This window comes from Limulus polyphemus, unplaced genomic scaffold, assembly GCF_000517525.1.
Source record: "Limulus polyphemus unplaced genomic scaffold, Limulus_polyphemus-2.1.2 Scaffold880, whole genome shotgun sequence".
NCBI lineage: Eukaryota > Metazoa > Arthropoda > Merostomata > Xiphosura > Limulidae > Limulus > Limulus polyphemus.
In genome coordinates this window covers 132,778-151,824 of record NW_013666490.1, presented here as the reverse complement: position 1 = coordinate 151,824, position 19,047 = coordinate 132,778, and the positions used below count along the sequence as shown (strand labels likewise).

At 34.2% G+C, this 19,047-nt stretch overlaps 1 protein-coding gene across 2 annotated transcripts in view; it reads right to left on the bottom strand.

Moving 5' to 3' along the window:
* The window catches only part of LOC106461012 (bone morphogenetic protein 2-like), a 59,985-nt gene that overhangs the window by 5,374 nt on the left and 35,564 nt on the right, over positions 1-19,047 (bottom strand). The window contains exon 5 of one of the 2 annotated variants that reach the window (XM_022387819.1): positions 11,010-11,082. The exons of the other annotated variant lie outside the window; for it this stretch is intronic. Coding sequence (XP_022243527.1) covers positions 11,069-11,082 — 14 coding nt within the window. The 3' untranslated portion in view covers positions 11,010-11,068. Of the gene's footprint in view, positions 1-11,009; positions 11,083-19,047 lie in introns of those variants that run through there. 2 annotated transcript variants of the gene reach the window in all.

The following is a 19,047-nucleotide window of genomic DNA, read 5'->3' as shown; positions in this document are numbered from 1 at the left end:
CTCGGAAAGAATTTCTACCGGAAATTAACAAACAAGCAGATGCGTAACAACTCTTTGCACTTCTGCATGTCTAATGATACGATTAACAGACGCACTAGCAGTTTGCTAAATAAATTATTTCACAATTAAAAACTACAAAACTAAATGAAATTTATCTTAAAAACGTAAATGATTTATCAACTACTGATAAAGTAACTAGCTTAAGCCAAAGTATAACAGTAACAACTCTGGAACTAAAGACACCTGTGAAGTATAAATTACCATATATCGCTTCAGAAATAAAGCCATTGTATTAGTGACATAATTAATCACGTGACCAGTCACATGATGCTCAGTACTCTTGATTGGTATCTCAATATGATGGGGAGGATTGCTGGGCCCCTGCATTACAAAATTGAATAAAAACATAATTCATAAAATTTTTGTTGCCGCTTTCGTTCGATGTTTCTTAGATTTGCCATCCTAGACAACTGCCTACTCTTAACTATGCGTAAATTCGGCCCTGCGTATACCAGGAAATGACCCTAAAATAAAATGTTTGACTAATAATTCAAAAACGTCTTATAAACCATATGAAATAGATAAACATAAGCTCAAGGAGTGTGTTTGACCAATGATTCATGAAAGATAAATATACGAAACGTTCTGAAACAGATAAAACACCCTAAAGGGAGAGTGTTTGATCAGCACTTCGTGAAAGTCGGTCCTGCGTAATCCGCAAAAAAAAGAAGATAAATATCACCAATAAACACCAAGTTTTCTTGAAAGATTCAGAAAGAACGATTAAGCTGAGCTACAATTAAGTCAAACTACCATTAACTTTTAATTAAGGTGATCGAGACCAGTGATGTATATATTTTATGATTATTTTCTTTTTTTCTAATTAATCACACTTAAGTTCAAACTAATGTTAACATGTCACTACTAGCGACCAATAATAATCCTGGATTTTACTGCAACAGACGAATGACATGCGCACTGCTGGCGTTTTTCTGGCTCGACATCAGATAAAAGTGCCAGGTGGTTAGGACGCTTGATTCGCAATCTGAGGGTCGCGGGTTCGAATCCCCGTCACACCAATCATGCCCGCCCCTTCAGGTGCGAGGGCGATATTATGTTACGGTCAACCTCACTATTCGTTGATAAAAGAGTAGCCCAAGAGTTGGCGGTGGGTGGTGATGATTTGCTGCCTTCCCTCTAGTCTATCACAGGTTAAATTAGAGACGGTTAACGCAGATAACCCTCGGGTAGCTTTGCGCGAAATTCAAACCAAACAAACAAACTTAGTTAAAAGTAGAGCCATTTGGGTGAAAATGGGGAGCGTCCAATATGACGCATTGCAAAGGCGATACAATACGATAGTTAGAAATGTAGACATGATGTCACCACGAGGTAGTAGGAGATATATTCACATCCTCTGGAAATAGCCTAAGGTTACAAGAGTTATTCTCTGAATTCTGGTATTTACTTTGTCTTATCATCATGATATAACATTCAATGGCGTATACTTCAGTAGTAAAAAATAGAACAAATTGGAGTTGTATTTCATAGTTAATGTATGTTCTTTTGTTCACATACACCTCTGATCTAATGAGGGAAGATACTGTATTATTACAATGTTTCTATTGGTAAAATGATTAGTGGAATACATTTGGATCCATATTTTGCCAGTGAAAGTGGTTAACAACATAAAGCAAGGTTCCTCAAAGTGTGGATTGCGGAAAGTTTGAAATGAGATCGCAAACATTCCTGAAAATATTTTATTTTTCTGTAAAATTTACAGACAAAATAGCAATATTTTATATTTTATTACATTTTACCTAATAAAAATAGAATACATAAAGTTATAACAATTCTTCATAAGGTATCACATTTTAAACTCCCTGTAAATCGGGATTTTATTTACTAGTGCAACACAAGATAAAGAAGGGTTATCGACTGAAAGAAGTGGAAATAGAACCACAACTACGACTAACATGTTTACAGGCACGCTTGAGAAACTACATTTGTTATAACAAGCAGTTCACATTAAAAGTGCTAAGTCACATTTTTCTTTTCACATCTTTTAGCTGACTTAATTTAATTGCTATAATTTAGTAATTCGATGTGTTTGTACCTCAATCCATTGTTCTAATGAAAAGTTTAATAAAGCGTTCTTTTCATTATTACAGTTTTACTCGGTCTTTTTTTTAATAATATGAGGTCGCAGCGAAAATGTTATTTCTAGAATTCTAGGCATAGGGTCTCGCCACAACAAAGTTTGGGAACCAGATATCCAAAAGTTAAAGTAACGCGTACCGTGTACAAACTTTAATTTATTGCCTGTACAAATTTTCAGCACCAAAAAAACATGCGCCAAGTTTGTACTCTCATGTGTCAAAACCATCAATAAAAACAGCTGTTTTCTTATGCAAAACGAAAAAATAATTTATTTTTTCAAGCACGTAATCTTGAATCAGAGGACACGAACATCAAAAACCTGCGCTGTCTAATTTTACCCTCAATTTTCGTATTTCCTATACATCAGCAAGATAACTTATCCAAAAATTCAAGGTCTGATTATCCACCTTCGCTCAAATATTGCTTGAGCACTGTAATAATAAAAAATAAAAAAGCGCTAAAAATCCTAACTTTATGAGATCGCTACAAGGTGGCTTAGATTCTGAATGAACATGTTACAGCACACATTCAGTTAGATGACCTTCTCTTCAGCATGTTATTGTAAGCCATGCATATCTGTCCTCACCGCCGGTGATTCAGCGGCAAGTCTGAGAGGTAAAAATCCGGTTTTGATACCCGCAGTTGGCATAGCACAGATAACCTGTTGTGTAGCTTGGCGCTTAACAACAAACAAAAAATACGCCCTCTATAATAGCTTTCTCGAGAGGTGGTCCTGAGTTGCGCTTTAATTTTAATGAGATGTTTCAGGACGTAGCAAATGTGTAAATCGGACACGAAGAGAAAACAAACTTTTACATTCACTTATGTGACGTGAGCCACAGACACTAAAGTTTACATTATTTTCTTGTTCCACTTTTATTTCAAGTTGATAAAGTAATTTCTCTTATAAGATATATTAGAACGTTTTGCTTTAACAATACGCTATAGTAGTAACCAGTTTCCCTCAAATGCAACGAATAGAACAATATATAAAGTTCTAGTTAAAGACCAGATCCACTCAGTGTTATCGCAGGTGTGTTGCTTTCAGCAGGTGACCGAGTTTCATTCTCTAAAGAGGTTTGCCTATTTTATTGGATGATCGCAATATAATAGTTTGTTCTTCAAGGGGGCGTGATATACATTAAATCTCACTTCATTCACCCCATTAGAAACGTTTTGTTACCCTTGTTGTTGAAATATTCCTCTTCGGAGTTCTGAGCACTAATCGTCCTAGTCCTCAGTTTCCTATTTACGTTTTCAAAGTGGATTAATTTGTAATGGGAGAGAACACGCTATAACAGACAGAACCTCCCACGTGGTCTGCCTTTTGTCACGTGATGAATACTTACAGTCTCCTTGACATATATATTTCCAGTTTGCTGGCGACATCCAATAAGAAAGTATTTACATTAAAAGGTTCCCTACAAACTCAATATAATGAAGTGCATTAACGTTTGTTATACAGTGAGTGATCTTTGACCTACTTTCCCACACGCGTGCGCACACACAGACACGAGAAACAGTTCATTACTTTTTGTTAAACACTGAATTGTTGCACCAAACTTGCTTCAAACTGATAAAAATATATCAAAAGAAAACAGTTTTCGGACACTGATATCATCGCCCAACAAAATCGTATGGTGATGTTGCATTAAAGAATCTTGGCATACTGTCCAGTTCTTTTTTATTTTCGAATTTTAAGAAATTCGCATAGAGAAACTATTTGAAATGTCTTATCTATAAAACAGACAAAATTCGCTGAACAGGTCTACATATACCTGTATAACAAATGCTATAGTTCCATGTCATGATACAGAACGTTCTACGATACGATGCGTACTCTTGACCAAGAACAAAATTCAAGGATTTTTCAAGAATTATCTTGATGAAATTATCTACTTTCTAGGACTCCAAAACATCAAATTAATTATTATCTCATTCACATATTTGCCGAAACCTCTTAAACTTGCTTAATAATGATAAAATTAAAGAATTGTATCAAGCTACAGTTATTTAAATTTACCATTAAAATTACCAGAACAAATGTCCTACGAAAAACATGAAACTCAAAATAAACCTTCGTAATATTGGTCATGGTTAATATAAAAATACCATTAAATCGAAAGTTTTCAACAGTATGTGACTAAATTCACAAGTTTTAAAGAAGGTAAAAGAGTTTATTTGTTTATTTGTTAAACTGGCACAATGTTTCTCATTCCGTCACCTACCGAAGATTAGTTTTTGTGTGTAACGTAAATTAAGCCGACTCGTATTTGCATGCATCAGAAATGGATACTGTACATTGTGCAATTATATACTTTATACACTACGTGTATAGTCAGCCTATTTTATTTTGCAAAATTTCATGCTTTTAGAAGAAAATTCAAAATAGTGAATTTTACGTTTGATGAACGGTCAAAAATTACGATATACATGCAACATACAGCCCACTGTTTAACAAAGGCTAAAATATTTTATTTTCATTGCTTCAATCACAAACAGTCATTATTTTTTGGCCTCATCACTGACTTGGACTGTGACTATTTTATTGATATATTGTTGTAGCGTGTTCTTTTGAATTATTTGATAACAATAACAAATAAATGTATTTCTTCTTTATTGTTTGCTACAGATTATTTTTACTTTGACACAAGTTGTAAAGTTGTTGGCCTAACTTCACAAATAATAGAGCAACATAAATTCCGAGACTAATACTATCTATGCCTAATTTACAAATATATGCACTTACAGAATTTCCTTTCTAACGAATCCACTAATTAAATACACGTGATAACTCATTTCTAACACTGGATAACTTTTCTGACACTGAACCGAATCACTCACTCATTAACTCTTTAACTGCTCATTCATTTATTTATTTATTTATTGCTTCACTTTACTTGTATTTATACCGTATTCAATTTATACCCACGACACAAAAATTTCAGATGATAACATCATGCGAGCTTTAGCAAACATCTAAATTAAGACACTGAAAATAAAGCTTACAGCACTTTCCCCTTACTAGGATGTGAAGTCTCTTGAACAACCTTGATGCACAAATAAAACAATGCGCTAAACTGTCCATTCATCAAGTTTTTTGGTATTTTTTTCCGATACTTATTGAGTACAGATAGGCTTGCCTGCTGTTCTGTGTCATCACTTGCTGCCCTGTCACGAGGGAAGTTCTCCCAGGGTAGGTGGCCAAATGAATACACTGATGATGGCTCTGTCTTTGTTCACACTCTGGGCTCTTTTGCAGGTAAATTCTTCACTTAAAATACTCAGTTTTCTTAATGACGTATTTTCAAAGACGATCATGATTAATGATCCCTTCCCAACACCCGCTTAACTTTGGAGTTCGTCCTTTCTTGCAGCGGGGATTGTACAGCCATACCATTCACCTCGATGGAATCCAGTCTTATCAGCATTAACATCACAGCGACTTTTCGTTTTATTACAAGCTGATTTGAGTCTTTCCCGGGTAAAGTCGTATATGTCCTTATTGGAGTTCCTTAGTCTCTGTGCATATTCTGTGTAAGACTGTTGAGTGATTATACTATGGATGTGAGTGCAGAAGGTCTAATGGCACTTCAAGGTCTCTTTCAAACATCAATGGTGATGGCATGCTGCCTGTAGATTCTTGTACTGCTGTTTGATAACTCATGAGTAGCAGCAGAATATTTTGATCCTATGTTTTCTTAACTCCATCCACATAGATAGCTAATTGATTTACAAGTGTAATTTGTATCTCTCCACAATGCCATTGCAAGATGGATGAATAGCTGTTGTTCTGGTATTGTTGATTCCAAGGATCTGACACATTTCTTCAAACAAGACTGATTCAAAGCTCCATCCATAGGTACCTCAAGTTTTGAAACAAATTCGTTGACGAGTTTCCTTGCTAGAGTTTTTGTTTCCCAGTTAGGAACAGCATATGCTTCATACCATTTCGTAAAATAGTTAATTACAACCATGATGAACTTATTCTCAGAGTTACTCTGTGACAGAGGACCAAGCACATCAAGAGCAACTCTCCCAAGTCGTGCTTCAACACAGTACTTCTGTGGCTGCTTATACTGTTTTTTTTGTTTTTTTGTCGGCAGTTTTATCACAATATAGCTGATATGGTTTATGCCAATTCTCTACAGATCCCCAGCACCCAGTCGAAGGAAATCACTCCCTTACACTCTCCAGGAATTTATTAGTACTTAAGTGTTCAGCAGTTGGAAGGTTGTGGACATGATGAAGTGTTTCAGAATGAAGAGATTGTGGAAGTACTAACTGTACCCATTGTTTCTGTTCATTGTCATCTTCCCATTTCTGATATAAAAAGCCCTCTTGTAGGCATAATGAATCGCAGTATGCCTAGTACATCTTTGTCTTTGGACTGTATGAGACAACTGTTTACCATGGGAGATTTGCTCCACTATTTTTGAATCACTGAATAATTGGTTTTAAATTCATGTATTTTACATGATTATATTTCAATTGAGTGTTAGACCACATTATGGTTAGTTACTTCTTTGGTTTATTAAATGCTTGTTCATAAGTAGCAGTACAACAAAACTTATTTGGCTTTTCAAGTAATTTGTTTAGTGGACAAACTACACCAAAGAAAAAATTTACAAAATGAAGATATTAAAAGCATTGTCTAACAAATCCTCTTACTTCATGCAGGTTCTTTGGTGTTGGCTAATTGTGTACAGAATCAGTCTTTGTTGAATTTATAGACACTCCCCCTCTGCTGACAGTGTGTATCAGGAAACTCCTTATCAAATATCTTCCCATGTATGAGTATGTCATTCAAGTTAATGAGTACGATGTTCAAGGGTAGTTCAAAGAGATAACACTCCATTAGACATTGAAAGGTAATAGGTGCATTACATAATCCATAATTCTGGTAGTTCACAAATAGACTTGTGGATCCATCCTTCTTCTTCGCGAGTAAAATAGGTGATGCCCAAAGACTAGCACTTGGTTCTATTACTTTTTGTTCCTTACACCTTTGAAGCCTCAGTCTTTTCGGAACTGAAAGTCGTCTGACTAGCTGCATTAATTAGGGCTACATGTCTACTATGAATCTCATGAGATACTTTATATGATTGGCCTAAGTCATGAGGGCCACTGGAGAAGGTATCTTAATATTTCATGAGAAAATCATGTGATATATGACATTAATAACTAGAAGATCTTTACAGCTCAGGTTATACAGTTCTTATAAGTAAGACGGTAAGTCTTTATGTGAGAATTTGACATCAGACTTCGTATATCTTGCCCCGAAGGTGACTACTTCTGTTCTTTTCTGATGTGGATGTACTATTTGCACAGCGTCATATCTAGCAAAGTCCCATACAGACTTGGCCCGAATTTTATGGTTTGTTGTGTTCATGGCCATAACGATGACATTTTTATTCGTCTGTTTCATGAGAGCTCTTCTAACCGTCAATTACTCAAGATATGCTAAAGTATTTGGTTCTACTTCACCACAATCACTAGAAGTAGAGTTATTCCTAATAACTTCTTGTATTAGTACTTCAGTTTTGGTGGTACAATGACTACACTCTTTGTTGTCACTAGAAGTCGACCTCTGGTGTAGTAATTGCCATGTAGTGCATAGAGATTTCCAGATCATAGAATGTGAAGCTATTTGAGGCTAGCCTAACTTTGCATTCATGTTTCCACTTGAAATCAGTTCTCAATATCCACAGTGTCATTTACCCATAATCATGAGGTGTAGAGAAACTTCCTGCAGTAAGAGTAATTTCCAACTTTCCTCTTTATGTTCACCTGCTGTTCACATAAATCCCTCTTCTTTCCTCATCTCAGGAGGTAATTTCCCACCTTTTATTACCAAATATGGTCGGACAATTGTAGTATTAGTAGCTCTAGAACCAGTGTTAATCAACATATTGAAAGGTTTTTCAGCAATAAGCCCATGGACTCGTGAATGTATTTCCTCACATAATGAACTTTTATCACATTTCAGGCTTATGCAGTATTACCAGCTGAACTTTCCCCCCATAATCCAGGTAATTCCTGTTTTTTGTTTCTGGTTGTTCTTTGATCTAGTTGGGCTCTGAGACACATACTTAGGGTATTGTCTCATTCTGGCTTAATAACAATTGTTGATTTCTTACAGTCTCAGCGGTAATGGCCATCTTTCCCATAATTATAACAGTTCCCTCTTTTGGGTACCACTTAGGAATTCTTATTTCATACAGGCTTTTTTATGCAGTTTTGGGTAATATGTCCTTTTAAGTTACATCTATTGTCTTGTGACTTATTTCTTCCATTTTATGTAACTAATTGTCCAAATAATCCTTTCAGTTCTTCTAGAGTATTGTCTGGGGGAGCTTATAATTCAGTACTACTTGATGTGATGATCCTATAACTTCTAGATGCCACCTTTAAGAGTTTAAGAGCTTATTGTGGCTTTAATTGATACAAGTTCCATCAACAACTGTAGACCTTCTTTTAAAGATGTATACGTAGTTTTCTTCAGCCTAATTATCATATCCTCATCTGTTATGGCATTTATAAATTGGTCGTATACCAGCGAGCCCATAATTTCATGTGGAAAATGCGGGTAAGATAATTAGGCAAGCCTTTCCAAATCTTCCATATCTTCAACTAAGGTTTCTCCTTTCCTCTCAAGAATAGGAAGCTTTGCCCTGAATATTTCCTTCTGGTTTGTCATTCCGAACCTATTTGTTAAGGTAGCTACCAATGCTTGATAGTTGTTACAATTCTCAGTTCGAAGATTATTTAATGTCATTAAATCTGGTCATTTTAAATGGGCAACAAAAGGAATACCTTGTTGTTCACTGTTCCATCCGTTCACTCTGAATATTGTTTTGAACTGAGATTGATATGCCTCTCGTGGTATATTTCCATGATAATCCATCGGTTTCTTGATTGGACGATGTTGTTGAACAGGCCAGCTAAATTCTGGAACTTGATTCGGTAGTGACATGGCTGGAGAAGTCCAGGAGAGTCACAGAGGACACAGCAGTAGTGGTAACAAGTGTAACCCAAATAGGTTCTATTGTTCAATATCTAATAATAAATGGTGTTTTAGGTTGGAATTCTTGGACAGATACAGAGTTGTGGCTAGTTTGATCTTTGGATTTACCTATTCATTTTCGAAATAATTTTTCTCTCATTGAAGTAATTTTTTATTTCATTGATTTTTCTATACTTCTGGTTGTAATCTCCCTGTACATCTCTAATAATTTTGTTGAGCTTGTCTTCAGTCATATTTATTTTCATCTTAATTATTTAAATATGACGTCTCTTTCTTTTAACTCCTCTGTTAATGTCCTTTCTCTTGCCTCTTGATCCTCTTATAAATTTCTTCATAGTCTTCTTTTAATTTTCTGTTTCTTTCTTCTTGACCTTCTTTTATTTGTTTCATTATCTCTAGTAAAGTTTCGATCTTGATTCATCTTGAAAATTAGTCAAAGTTTTATTTTAATTTCAACAAAATGATCCCTCTTATGAGATCAATGTTGTAACGTGTTATATAGGTTGGGTGAGTTCTTTTGGATTATTTGATAAGAATAATGCTTAGTCCAGTCCACACAACGATAATGAATTAATTTAATTCTACAATAACTTCAAATACAGCAGTTCAAATAACGTTAAGTTGGACTTTCTAAAACTAAAGATACCTAATTCACAAATACAAAGACTTGCAGAATTTTAATGACAATTGCATTAACCTTATCTGTCAAACTGATACTGAACTAACTCAATGATTACTTATACTTATAGGAAACTGTTTTAAGCTATGTCTTTAACAATGTACTTTGTGTGTTAGGTAAAAGTCGAATGACATTAAGCTCAAGAATGTTTGTGGGAGCAGGCCTAAAATATTCTAAATAGATGCTACGAAAACCTAATGAGTTTGCGAAATGTCTAATTCAAGGATTAGATATGAATATGGTGAGCCAGTCAATAAACTAAGTAAGCTGGCAGGGTGAATCAGTGAAGTATAGAGAGAGTTAACTAGTCAGAGAGTGTTTTTGTTAATGTTTTGTTTTCAATACTAGATCAATCAGCCATGAAGTTGCACAAGCATTGTTTTTACGTTGTTCAAGGTTTGAGCGTCATTTGTAAAGTTACTTAAGCCTACAACTTGAAAGTTACAAAGTGTACGAGGCTGTAAAGAACAGTTAAGTAGGAAATAAACTAAGTTGATCGTTACACATACTGGACTTCGAATTATTTTCAATAGATAATTTTAAAACAACTCGCCAATGAAAGAACAACGTTAAACAGCACCCTTATTTCTACATATTACACGCAGTTTCTCGATTTATAATTCTAAGGAACTTTCTATATCTTAACGCCAGGCATCCTTTATCAAACATCTGATTTAAAATATTAAAAATATAGCTTACAACAATATGTATCAACGTAACGTTATTCGTATGAGTGTTCAGGAAAATCCTGAATGTGTTAAAAATGTTTTTATTAAATGCAACATCATTATTGTAGCATGTACAGTTCAGGAAATATATGACTCATTATAGATACATACACATCCAGAGTCGAGAAAGTAGCTACAAGTGTCTTGTTCAGGCGAGTAAATAAGTTAAGGAAGTTGATAGTAGATAATGAGAGTCACAATTTAAAATAGTGAACCAAAACAAAAATGTTTTATTTGCTGCTATTTTTAACTACCCGAATTAAAATATTTTGATAAAGGCATATTATTTCGGAAGAGCTCTTGATAAATATATAATTTTCCAGGACTTTCTAGTATTCAGATTTTCTAGAACCGTACAGATTGTGATGTTCAAATGACTATATTTTAAGAAGAAAAATCTCTCCCGCTGGCTCAGAGGTAGGCTTAAAGTTTTTGGTATTTGATCATAGCAGCGGACACAGCTCAGATAGCCTATTATACATTTTTCACTAAAAGAAACAAGAAAACGTAACGAACAGGGAAAAACGTAACGACATGAACAATTATTTGTATATATACATTTATTATGTTTAATTTTATAGATAGTCAAATTGACTAGTTTTCAATTGTTCATAACAGTTCCATAGTCACCCGTAGTACATAGGAAAATAATTATGTACTTATTATCAGAAGTCACAGTTATTTACATAACTAAATTACTAAATGTTTTAGCAAAAACAAGAACGGTTTGAGGTAACAGAATTTTACTACACGCGTTAGTCATTACAAGTATGGTACACTTTATTAGAATTTAAAACATTACAAAGAAAAACAAGCATTTTATTATGATATATTACGTTTTAAGTGCTATATTGGCATGTAGAAATAGATGCATATTTGAAAATTTGTAGTTTTTCTTTATGCTTTCATTTGAATCCATACTCCATTATAGTGTGGCTTAATAAGATGTGTGTTGTAAAGTATGTACACAGAAGTTGCTTTTTCTAAGTACATAATGACAGCTAGTTGATGGGTGGAGACTTGAATTATTTCAATGTTGTTTTAGATTATAAAAACTGTGTTACAGAATTACAAAATAGTCTTAAAACATCTCTACATTTCCCAATAATATATTATAAAACCAAAACGATCTCACAATCCCTCCATGATATAAATAGAAGGTTCATTGGTGATCGCTTCCGTTGTTCAAAAAACAACAACTAAAAATCTTCTCACTAAGCGCTGTAGCTAAGCCTATCGACGTAACAGTTGACGTTCCCAAGACGACATGCAATAACGGCTATCAAATCGAAATTAACCGATTGACTTTGCTAAGTGACGTTGCCAAGGTGATAAAGCATTGGAAAATAAGTGTATAAAAATGAATATAGTGATGTATTATATATTGATAAAATTTGTAAGAGAAAAACGAAAGTCCCCCGGTGACTCATCGGTAACGTTGATGGCTAGAATTCGGCGTTCGATCCTAGTAGTAGACACAGCGCAGATAACCTATTAAGTTACTTTGCGCTAATACAACCAAACTAGAAATAATAACACACAAGGCAAAATGCAACCACATTAATATTTTTGTGAATTTACGGTTGTATTGTTCTATTAAACTCTTTTGTTCATATTCTAGAGAAGTTTATCTGTTTGTTTGTTTGAAGTTAAGCACAAAGCTACACAATGGGCTATCTGTGGTCTGCCCTTCACGGGTATCGAAACCCGGTTTCTAGCATTGTAAGTCCGCAGAATACCGCTGTGCCACTGGGGGCAAGTTTATCTGAAGAAAGTGTTTATCTTAACAAAGTATACCACAGTTCACATGTTTATTCATTTTATGAATCGTAAGAAAAGGTCTGGAAATAACGTAGTTGGTTTATCCGCCAAAACTATTTTTCTAATTCATCGTAGAAATGGACAAATTAAGAGGTATGTAGAAAACAAACATGTGCAGATAATGTTTAGTGAGGAACCTACAGAGATGAATAATTAATTTAAGAATATAATTACAGCAATTTTTACAGCAGTCTAAGAGTTGTAATCGTTGCAATCAGAACTTGTCTACTGTAAAAAGTTGCCGTTGTTGTATTTGTAAACGAATTACATCTGCAGTTAACTCCATTTTTCTAACAGTAATTTTGTTGTTCATAAAAATAAGAGTAATATTGACCTATAATAACTGATGTGCAGTTGCTTCTTGGAAATATAGCAGTCCTCTCTTTTTTTTTTTGTTAAAAAATAAACATGGTTTTAGGCAGAACTAAAGTATTGCTTGTGGAAAAAACATATTGTACTTTCTTTTAGATACGTCTACTGTTGCTTCCAAACATTACTGGTTTTATGGTATTGTTGAACCAAGTTTACAGTTGGTTCTGTTATTTCCACAAATAATAATTAACTGTATTGTTAATTTCGTTGCTTCCAGCAATAATTACTCTATATCTTCGTAACATTATATTTCCTCTTGGTTCCTTTTTTTTTTTTTATAAATCATGATTCTATTACCTCATAGAATACAGTTTATTCTGAATTCAGCTACTCCCAGAAATGATTATTCTATGAGCTTGTAAAATTCCACGAATGGTGTTCTATGGCCACGTAGATTTAAGTTTACAACTGATTCTGTCGTTTTCACAAATGGTGTTATATGGCTTGTAGAATTAACCTCACTGTTGGTTCTGTTGTTTCCACAAATAATGGTTCTATGGCCTTATAGAAATAAATGTTATATTGTCCCTGTTGCTTTCAGAAATGGTGTTGTATGGGCATTCATAATTGATTTTACAATTGCTTTTGTTGCATCCTCAGTTGATGGTTATTTGGGTTCTCGGATATTACGCTTACTGTTAACTTTATTGGTTTCACCTTAAATTGTTCTATGGCGTCTTGGCTTGTTTATTATTACGCACAAAGTTACAGAATGGATTATCTGTGCCATGTCCAATGCGAATATCGAAACCCACTGGGGGTGGAGGCGGGATTAAATGCATTGTTGAATTTGAAAATAGTTTTCCTGATGTTTCGAAAATGACAGTTCTATTTCTTCATAGAATTTATTTGACTGTTCAATAACTGTTACCCTGGTTCAGTAAATGGCGTCTCTGTTATCTTGTAGCATGAACTTTACTGTTGCTTCTGAAAATAATGTATTTGTTGCCTCGTGGAATTAAAGAAATATTGTTGTTTTTGAAACTATTAATTCTCATAGGCCTAAAATTTGAGATAAAAATCACTGACTTGTGGGAGATAAAAGATAGCCCTGAAATATCATTTTTACACGCCTCTGAAGTTAAATCAGAAATGAACAAATGAAGAGGAATGTGTTTGTTTGTTGTTAAACACAAAGTTACACAAGCCCGGTTTTTAGCGGTGTGAGCCTTAAGCCTTACCGCTAAGCCACTGGAGACAAGAGGAAAGTGTAAAACAAAACAAAAAAACACCTGCAGCTTACGCGATTTATATCGTAGATTTTAGGCCTGTTGGTTTATAACACATTTAATACTTTACAGAAATAAGCATATTGTTTCTTGTTTCCGGTTGTACAAAATCGGCACACATCTTCAAAAGTTAGTTTCACTAGAACTCTCTCACTTCGTTTTCGCTGCTTTAAGTGAAAACAAGGTAGTTGGACCTCTTTAAACTATATTACATCATCGGTTAAGTCATAAAATTCTGTCAATTTTGTAAAGAAATTATATAGTTGTGAAGGATGAAAATTAATTGGAAAGTTAAAATTTTGGCTTTTCCCTCCGTTCAGTGATCTAAATCGGTTCTGTATTTTCAGATTCTATCATACTTTAGTTGCATTTGTATGTTCTTAGAGTTTTGTTCCTTTGCCAGTTTCATTTCCGTTTAAAATAATAAGCACAAATTCCCTGAGTTAAATATATTGAGTTAATTACATATTATGAAATTGAGAATGAGAATTATGCATGATTTATATTCACCTGAACGACACTTCATGCACATACATCTAAGGCTGCTTCTGACCCACCAACAAGAAGGTAAAAATTAAAAAAATGTAACTGAATCTAAAAGAGAGCATATCTTTAGCGCCTATAAAGTTCAGTTGTTTATTGTTTGTTTCCTATTACTGTATTATTTTGCGTTTAATACCAATAAACTTGAATAAAGCGATCATACATTTTTCAAATCGATAACTGATCTCTAACCCATAACCGCTGTAAAAAAAAAACAAAAAACATATAACCCTCGGACTAATCCGCCAAGTCCGAAATATATTGTGGTCCAGATAAAGCCGTACCTAATTTTGAAGTGTGCACCAAAGGGAAGACTATTAGTCAGCAGCACCCGCTGCTTGAAATGAAGTGGACACTTTTAACCTAGTGGTGGGATTGAGTGTCACTCTTATAAATCACATCTGAAAGTGCCAAGTGTGTTTGGCAGCAGCACGTCTCGAACCTGAGTTTCTCAGATTCCCATTGCGATTCCAGCCAAAAACTGAGGAGAAATAATTTATTGTCTAGTTTACAATGTTTCTTTTTTGATTGATCATCCTTCAGTGAACTAAACTATCATTTTGTTTAACGTCAAGTAGCGTAAATAATATATTCATAATTAAGCACAAAGCTACACAAAGGGCTATCTGTGCTCTGCCCACCATGGGTATCGAAACCCGGTTTCTAGCAGTATAAGTCCGCAGACATACCACTGTACCACTGGGGGGCAACTAGCCAAAGTGTTTTTTGTTTGTTTTAGCGCAAAGTCACATTGGATTCTTTGCATTCAGTCCTCCGCGGGTAATCGAACCCCATATTTTAGCGATTTAAGACGTTAAAATTTCCGCTGACCCACCGAGGGACGCTAATCAAAGAGAGCGAAACATTAACAAACAAACAAAAAAAAATGAAGAGCAAAACGTTGTACACTTCAATCCGTTTTTGTCAAGAAAAATATATTCGAGATTTAAAATTCTGAAGGTTGTTATTGTTTCATCTCAAAGTTACATAATGAGCTACCTGTACTCTGTCGATCATGGAGAATTAAACCTTGGATTTTATTGTAAGTCCATACACTTAACGCTGACCCATCACAAATTTGCAGGACCTGAACTTTCAGTCGCGCACTCAATCATTTGTAAAAAATAAAACAATAAAGAAAAAAATCCAATTTTTGCAGTGATAAAACTAGTTCACTTGGGCTTCATTTGAGATACGTATACATAGTAGTTGGTGTAGAATTTTGTTATTTATGAGGAGTTGTGGCGTAGCCTCCTGGCGGTGATTTCTAGATTTCACTTACGAGGACTAGTGTCACGCTATAAAATTACTCGCTCCTTCAGAGAGTGTGTGTGTGTGTATGTGTGTGTGCTTTTATAGTTCAAACTAAGTCATAAACCACAGAAACCCCATACAGTAGCTGTATCTGCAGATAATAGAGCGACCTTTATCCAAACACCACGGCTTATTCCCGTTTGTACGAGGAAAGGTGACTAGACGAGCATGGAAAAAAATGCATTGTTCCATTTATTGAACAACTTATGATGAAGTAAGGTTTACTTTCTTATTGAGGCCGATAGTTTCAATAGAACTGTAATTGTTTGTGGCAAGTGATTATGTGAAGGGCGTTTTCAGAAAATATGTCATAGCATAAAGATTTCCAATAAGACGAATTTTCATCAATGTCATTTAATAGAAGCGGTGATACAGCAAATTATCATGAAAAAATTTCCTGATGCACAAAAACCCTGGGAGTCACGTAGTTCCCTGCATATCAAGCTTTTCATCTTCCGGGAAAAGTTAAGGTTTATAAACATTTACGTCATGGGTTATCCAATGAACAATTTCAACTTTACTTTTGTTTCTTCGCGAACTTTAATGTTGTTTAGTCTTTCTTTTTTTAATCAATATTTTGTTTGACGTAAATTTACGAATCAAAGTTTATCCTCATATGAATTAGACATTATAATTATTCATCAGTGTTCTGCTCGTTTTATGGCTTTTAGTTTTTCAATGTTTATTCTCATCCACATAAAAACTGTATTTATCCATCTTGTTTCGTGTAAATTAAAAATTCATCAATGTTTCCTCTTATAAAGCTCTCTACTGGCACAACGGTATGTCTACGGACTTGCAACGCTAAAAATCGGGCTTCGATACCCGTGGTGGGCAGCGCACAGATAGCCCATTGTGTAGCTTTGTGCTTAATTATGAACAAACAAATCCTCTTATAAAAATTAAAAGCATAATTATTTATCAGTGTTTCTTATCATGTAAATAAAAAATATAATTACTTAACAAAGTTTACGCTCATGTAAATAAAAAATAAAATTACTTAACAAAGCTTACGTAAACTAAAAAACAACTGTAATTATTTTTCACTCTTTAGCCTAGTGTAAAATATGGGTTGTAAAATCTGGACTAAAAGTCTTCATCACTATTTGGTGTCTTATAAATTCAAAAGTATTCAACGCTGTTTGCTCTCACGTATGTGAAAAACATAATTATTCGTTAATGCTTAATCTGCTGCAAATGACAAGCATGATTATTCATAGATATTTGCTCTTACGTAAATTAAAAATACAGTTATTCATCAATGTTTGATCTTGCGTAAATTAAGGATTGTAGTCATCGAAGAACCGTTATAACACCACAATGTAGGAGTGAAAGGTGTTAGTAAATTAATATCTGAAATGTGATTCAATTTTTTGTTCTAGTTACATTAATATTATCCATTTAAGTGTTCTCATACAAAAACGTCATTTCCATACAGAGTTGTGAATACACTTTATTAGAAATTCTTTGCAGAATATTCTAATGTGATGTAGAACTTGTTAATTGTGTTTTTGTTGCATTCTTATTAATTTCGTTGTACAAATATTACATTTCGACATCAATGAAGCATTATCATTGTTAACTATTAGTTTTGAAGTCGTGTAACATTATTATAAAACCAAAATCACGATAAAATAAAACGTTGTTCCTTTTCTTGTGTTATTCTAACGGATTTTTACCCTCGAGGATATTGCAATTGGGTCCTTGTGTGGGTGTGTTTATGTTTCCGCATGCGAATCTCGAAAACTGATAGACCGATGTACACGAAAATTTTACACACGATGGGACAGTCCTTTCCAACTTTGGTTTGAATCCTGGTTCTGGATCACTTTTAAGCATTTTTACATTGGATAGATAGGGCATTTTTATGATTTTAGGTTAACTCTGTAAAGTGTGATCGGATTTGTACCCAATTTCATGTGCACATTAAGCTATAAAAAAACTATAAAAAATGATCCGGATCATTGATCATTCTGGAAAGGAGCGGCAGGGCGAGGATATGCAAATCTCTTTCATTCCTCTTGTTGTTTATGATTTCCTTGTTGTTTTCGGGTTATTCATTTTTGGATTTGTCAAATTATTAAAAAGTACCAACTAAATATATTTTTAGTGAACAAAAGGCAGATTTTTAGTTTAAACAAAGTCTCCTGCTGAGTGAGCAGTAAATTTATAGACTTATAACGCTATAATCCGGGGCTCGATATCCCGTGTTGGACAAAACGCATATAGCCTATTGTGTAGTTTTGTGCTAAAATAAAAAATACACAAAACAAAATATTTTCAACTTTGGGTAGGTTATAAGAATGACACTCAATCTCGCTATTCGGTTAAAAGTAATCGTTTCTGTTAACGGGTGCTGCTACCTGATTGTTTTCCCTCTGGTCTACAATTCAGAATTAGAGACGGATATGCCTGAACTGTAAGGTTTACTGAACTGTCTGTATAGCCCATTGTATATATAAAGTGTCGTTCAGGTGAACAAACAACTTATTTAAATTATAACGTTTTTGAAAACTGCAATAAGTTCGAGCGTGTAGTCAGCTTTTTTTTTTGTTTATATAAAATATCATTAAAACACTAACCAAGAATCAAGTACTAACAGTTGCATGATTTATTAAATTTTACTTATTTTGGAAAATATTATTTCTTATCAAAATTCGTCGTCATTTCCTGAATTAAAGGTTGAAGTCAACCAAGATCTGACTTTATTTGAGAGCAGTGAGAAAAAAAAAACACGAATAATTTAATTTGCAAAAAATAAAAAAAATAATTTGAAGATAGCTTTTATATACGGAATCATCTGTTAGCTGAGTTCTTGCACAGATTATAAAATATACCGTTGATAAACGGAAACATTGGCACATGTAGATATGTAAATCTTGAAAGTCGAGTTGTTCAAAACTTGAAAATAGCGTTGATAATTGGACCAATTGTTGGTTGAGATGCTGCAAAGAAAATATCTGCTGAAGCTTTTCGCCAGACACTAATTAAAGCAGAACCGTTTGGAAAATGATCTATAGGAAATAGTACAGCTTATAAAATGAGTCAGATCAACATAGGCCGGTAAGGCAATCACTTGGCATAGCCTTAAGCCAATCAGGAAATGTCACAGACCTACTGAATGATGTGTAGATTGTATATGAATTCTTTTTGGTGGCAAAGGACAGGTTTATG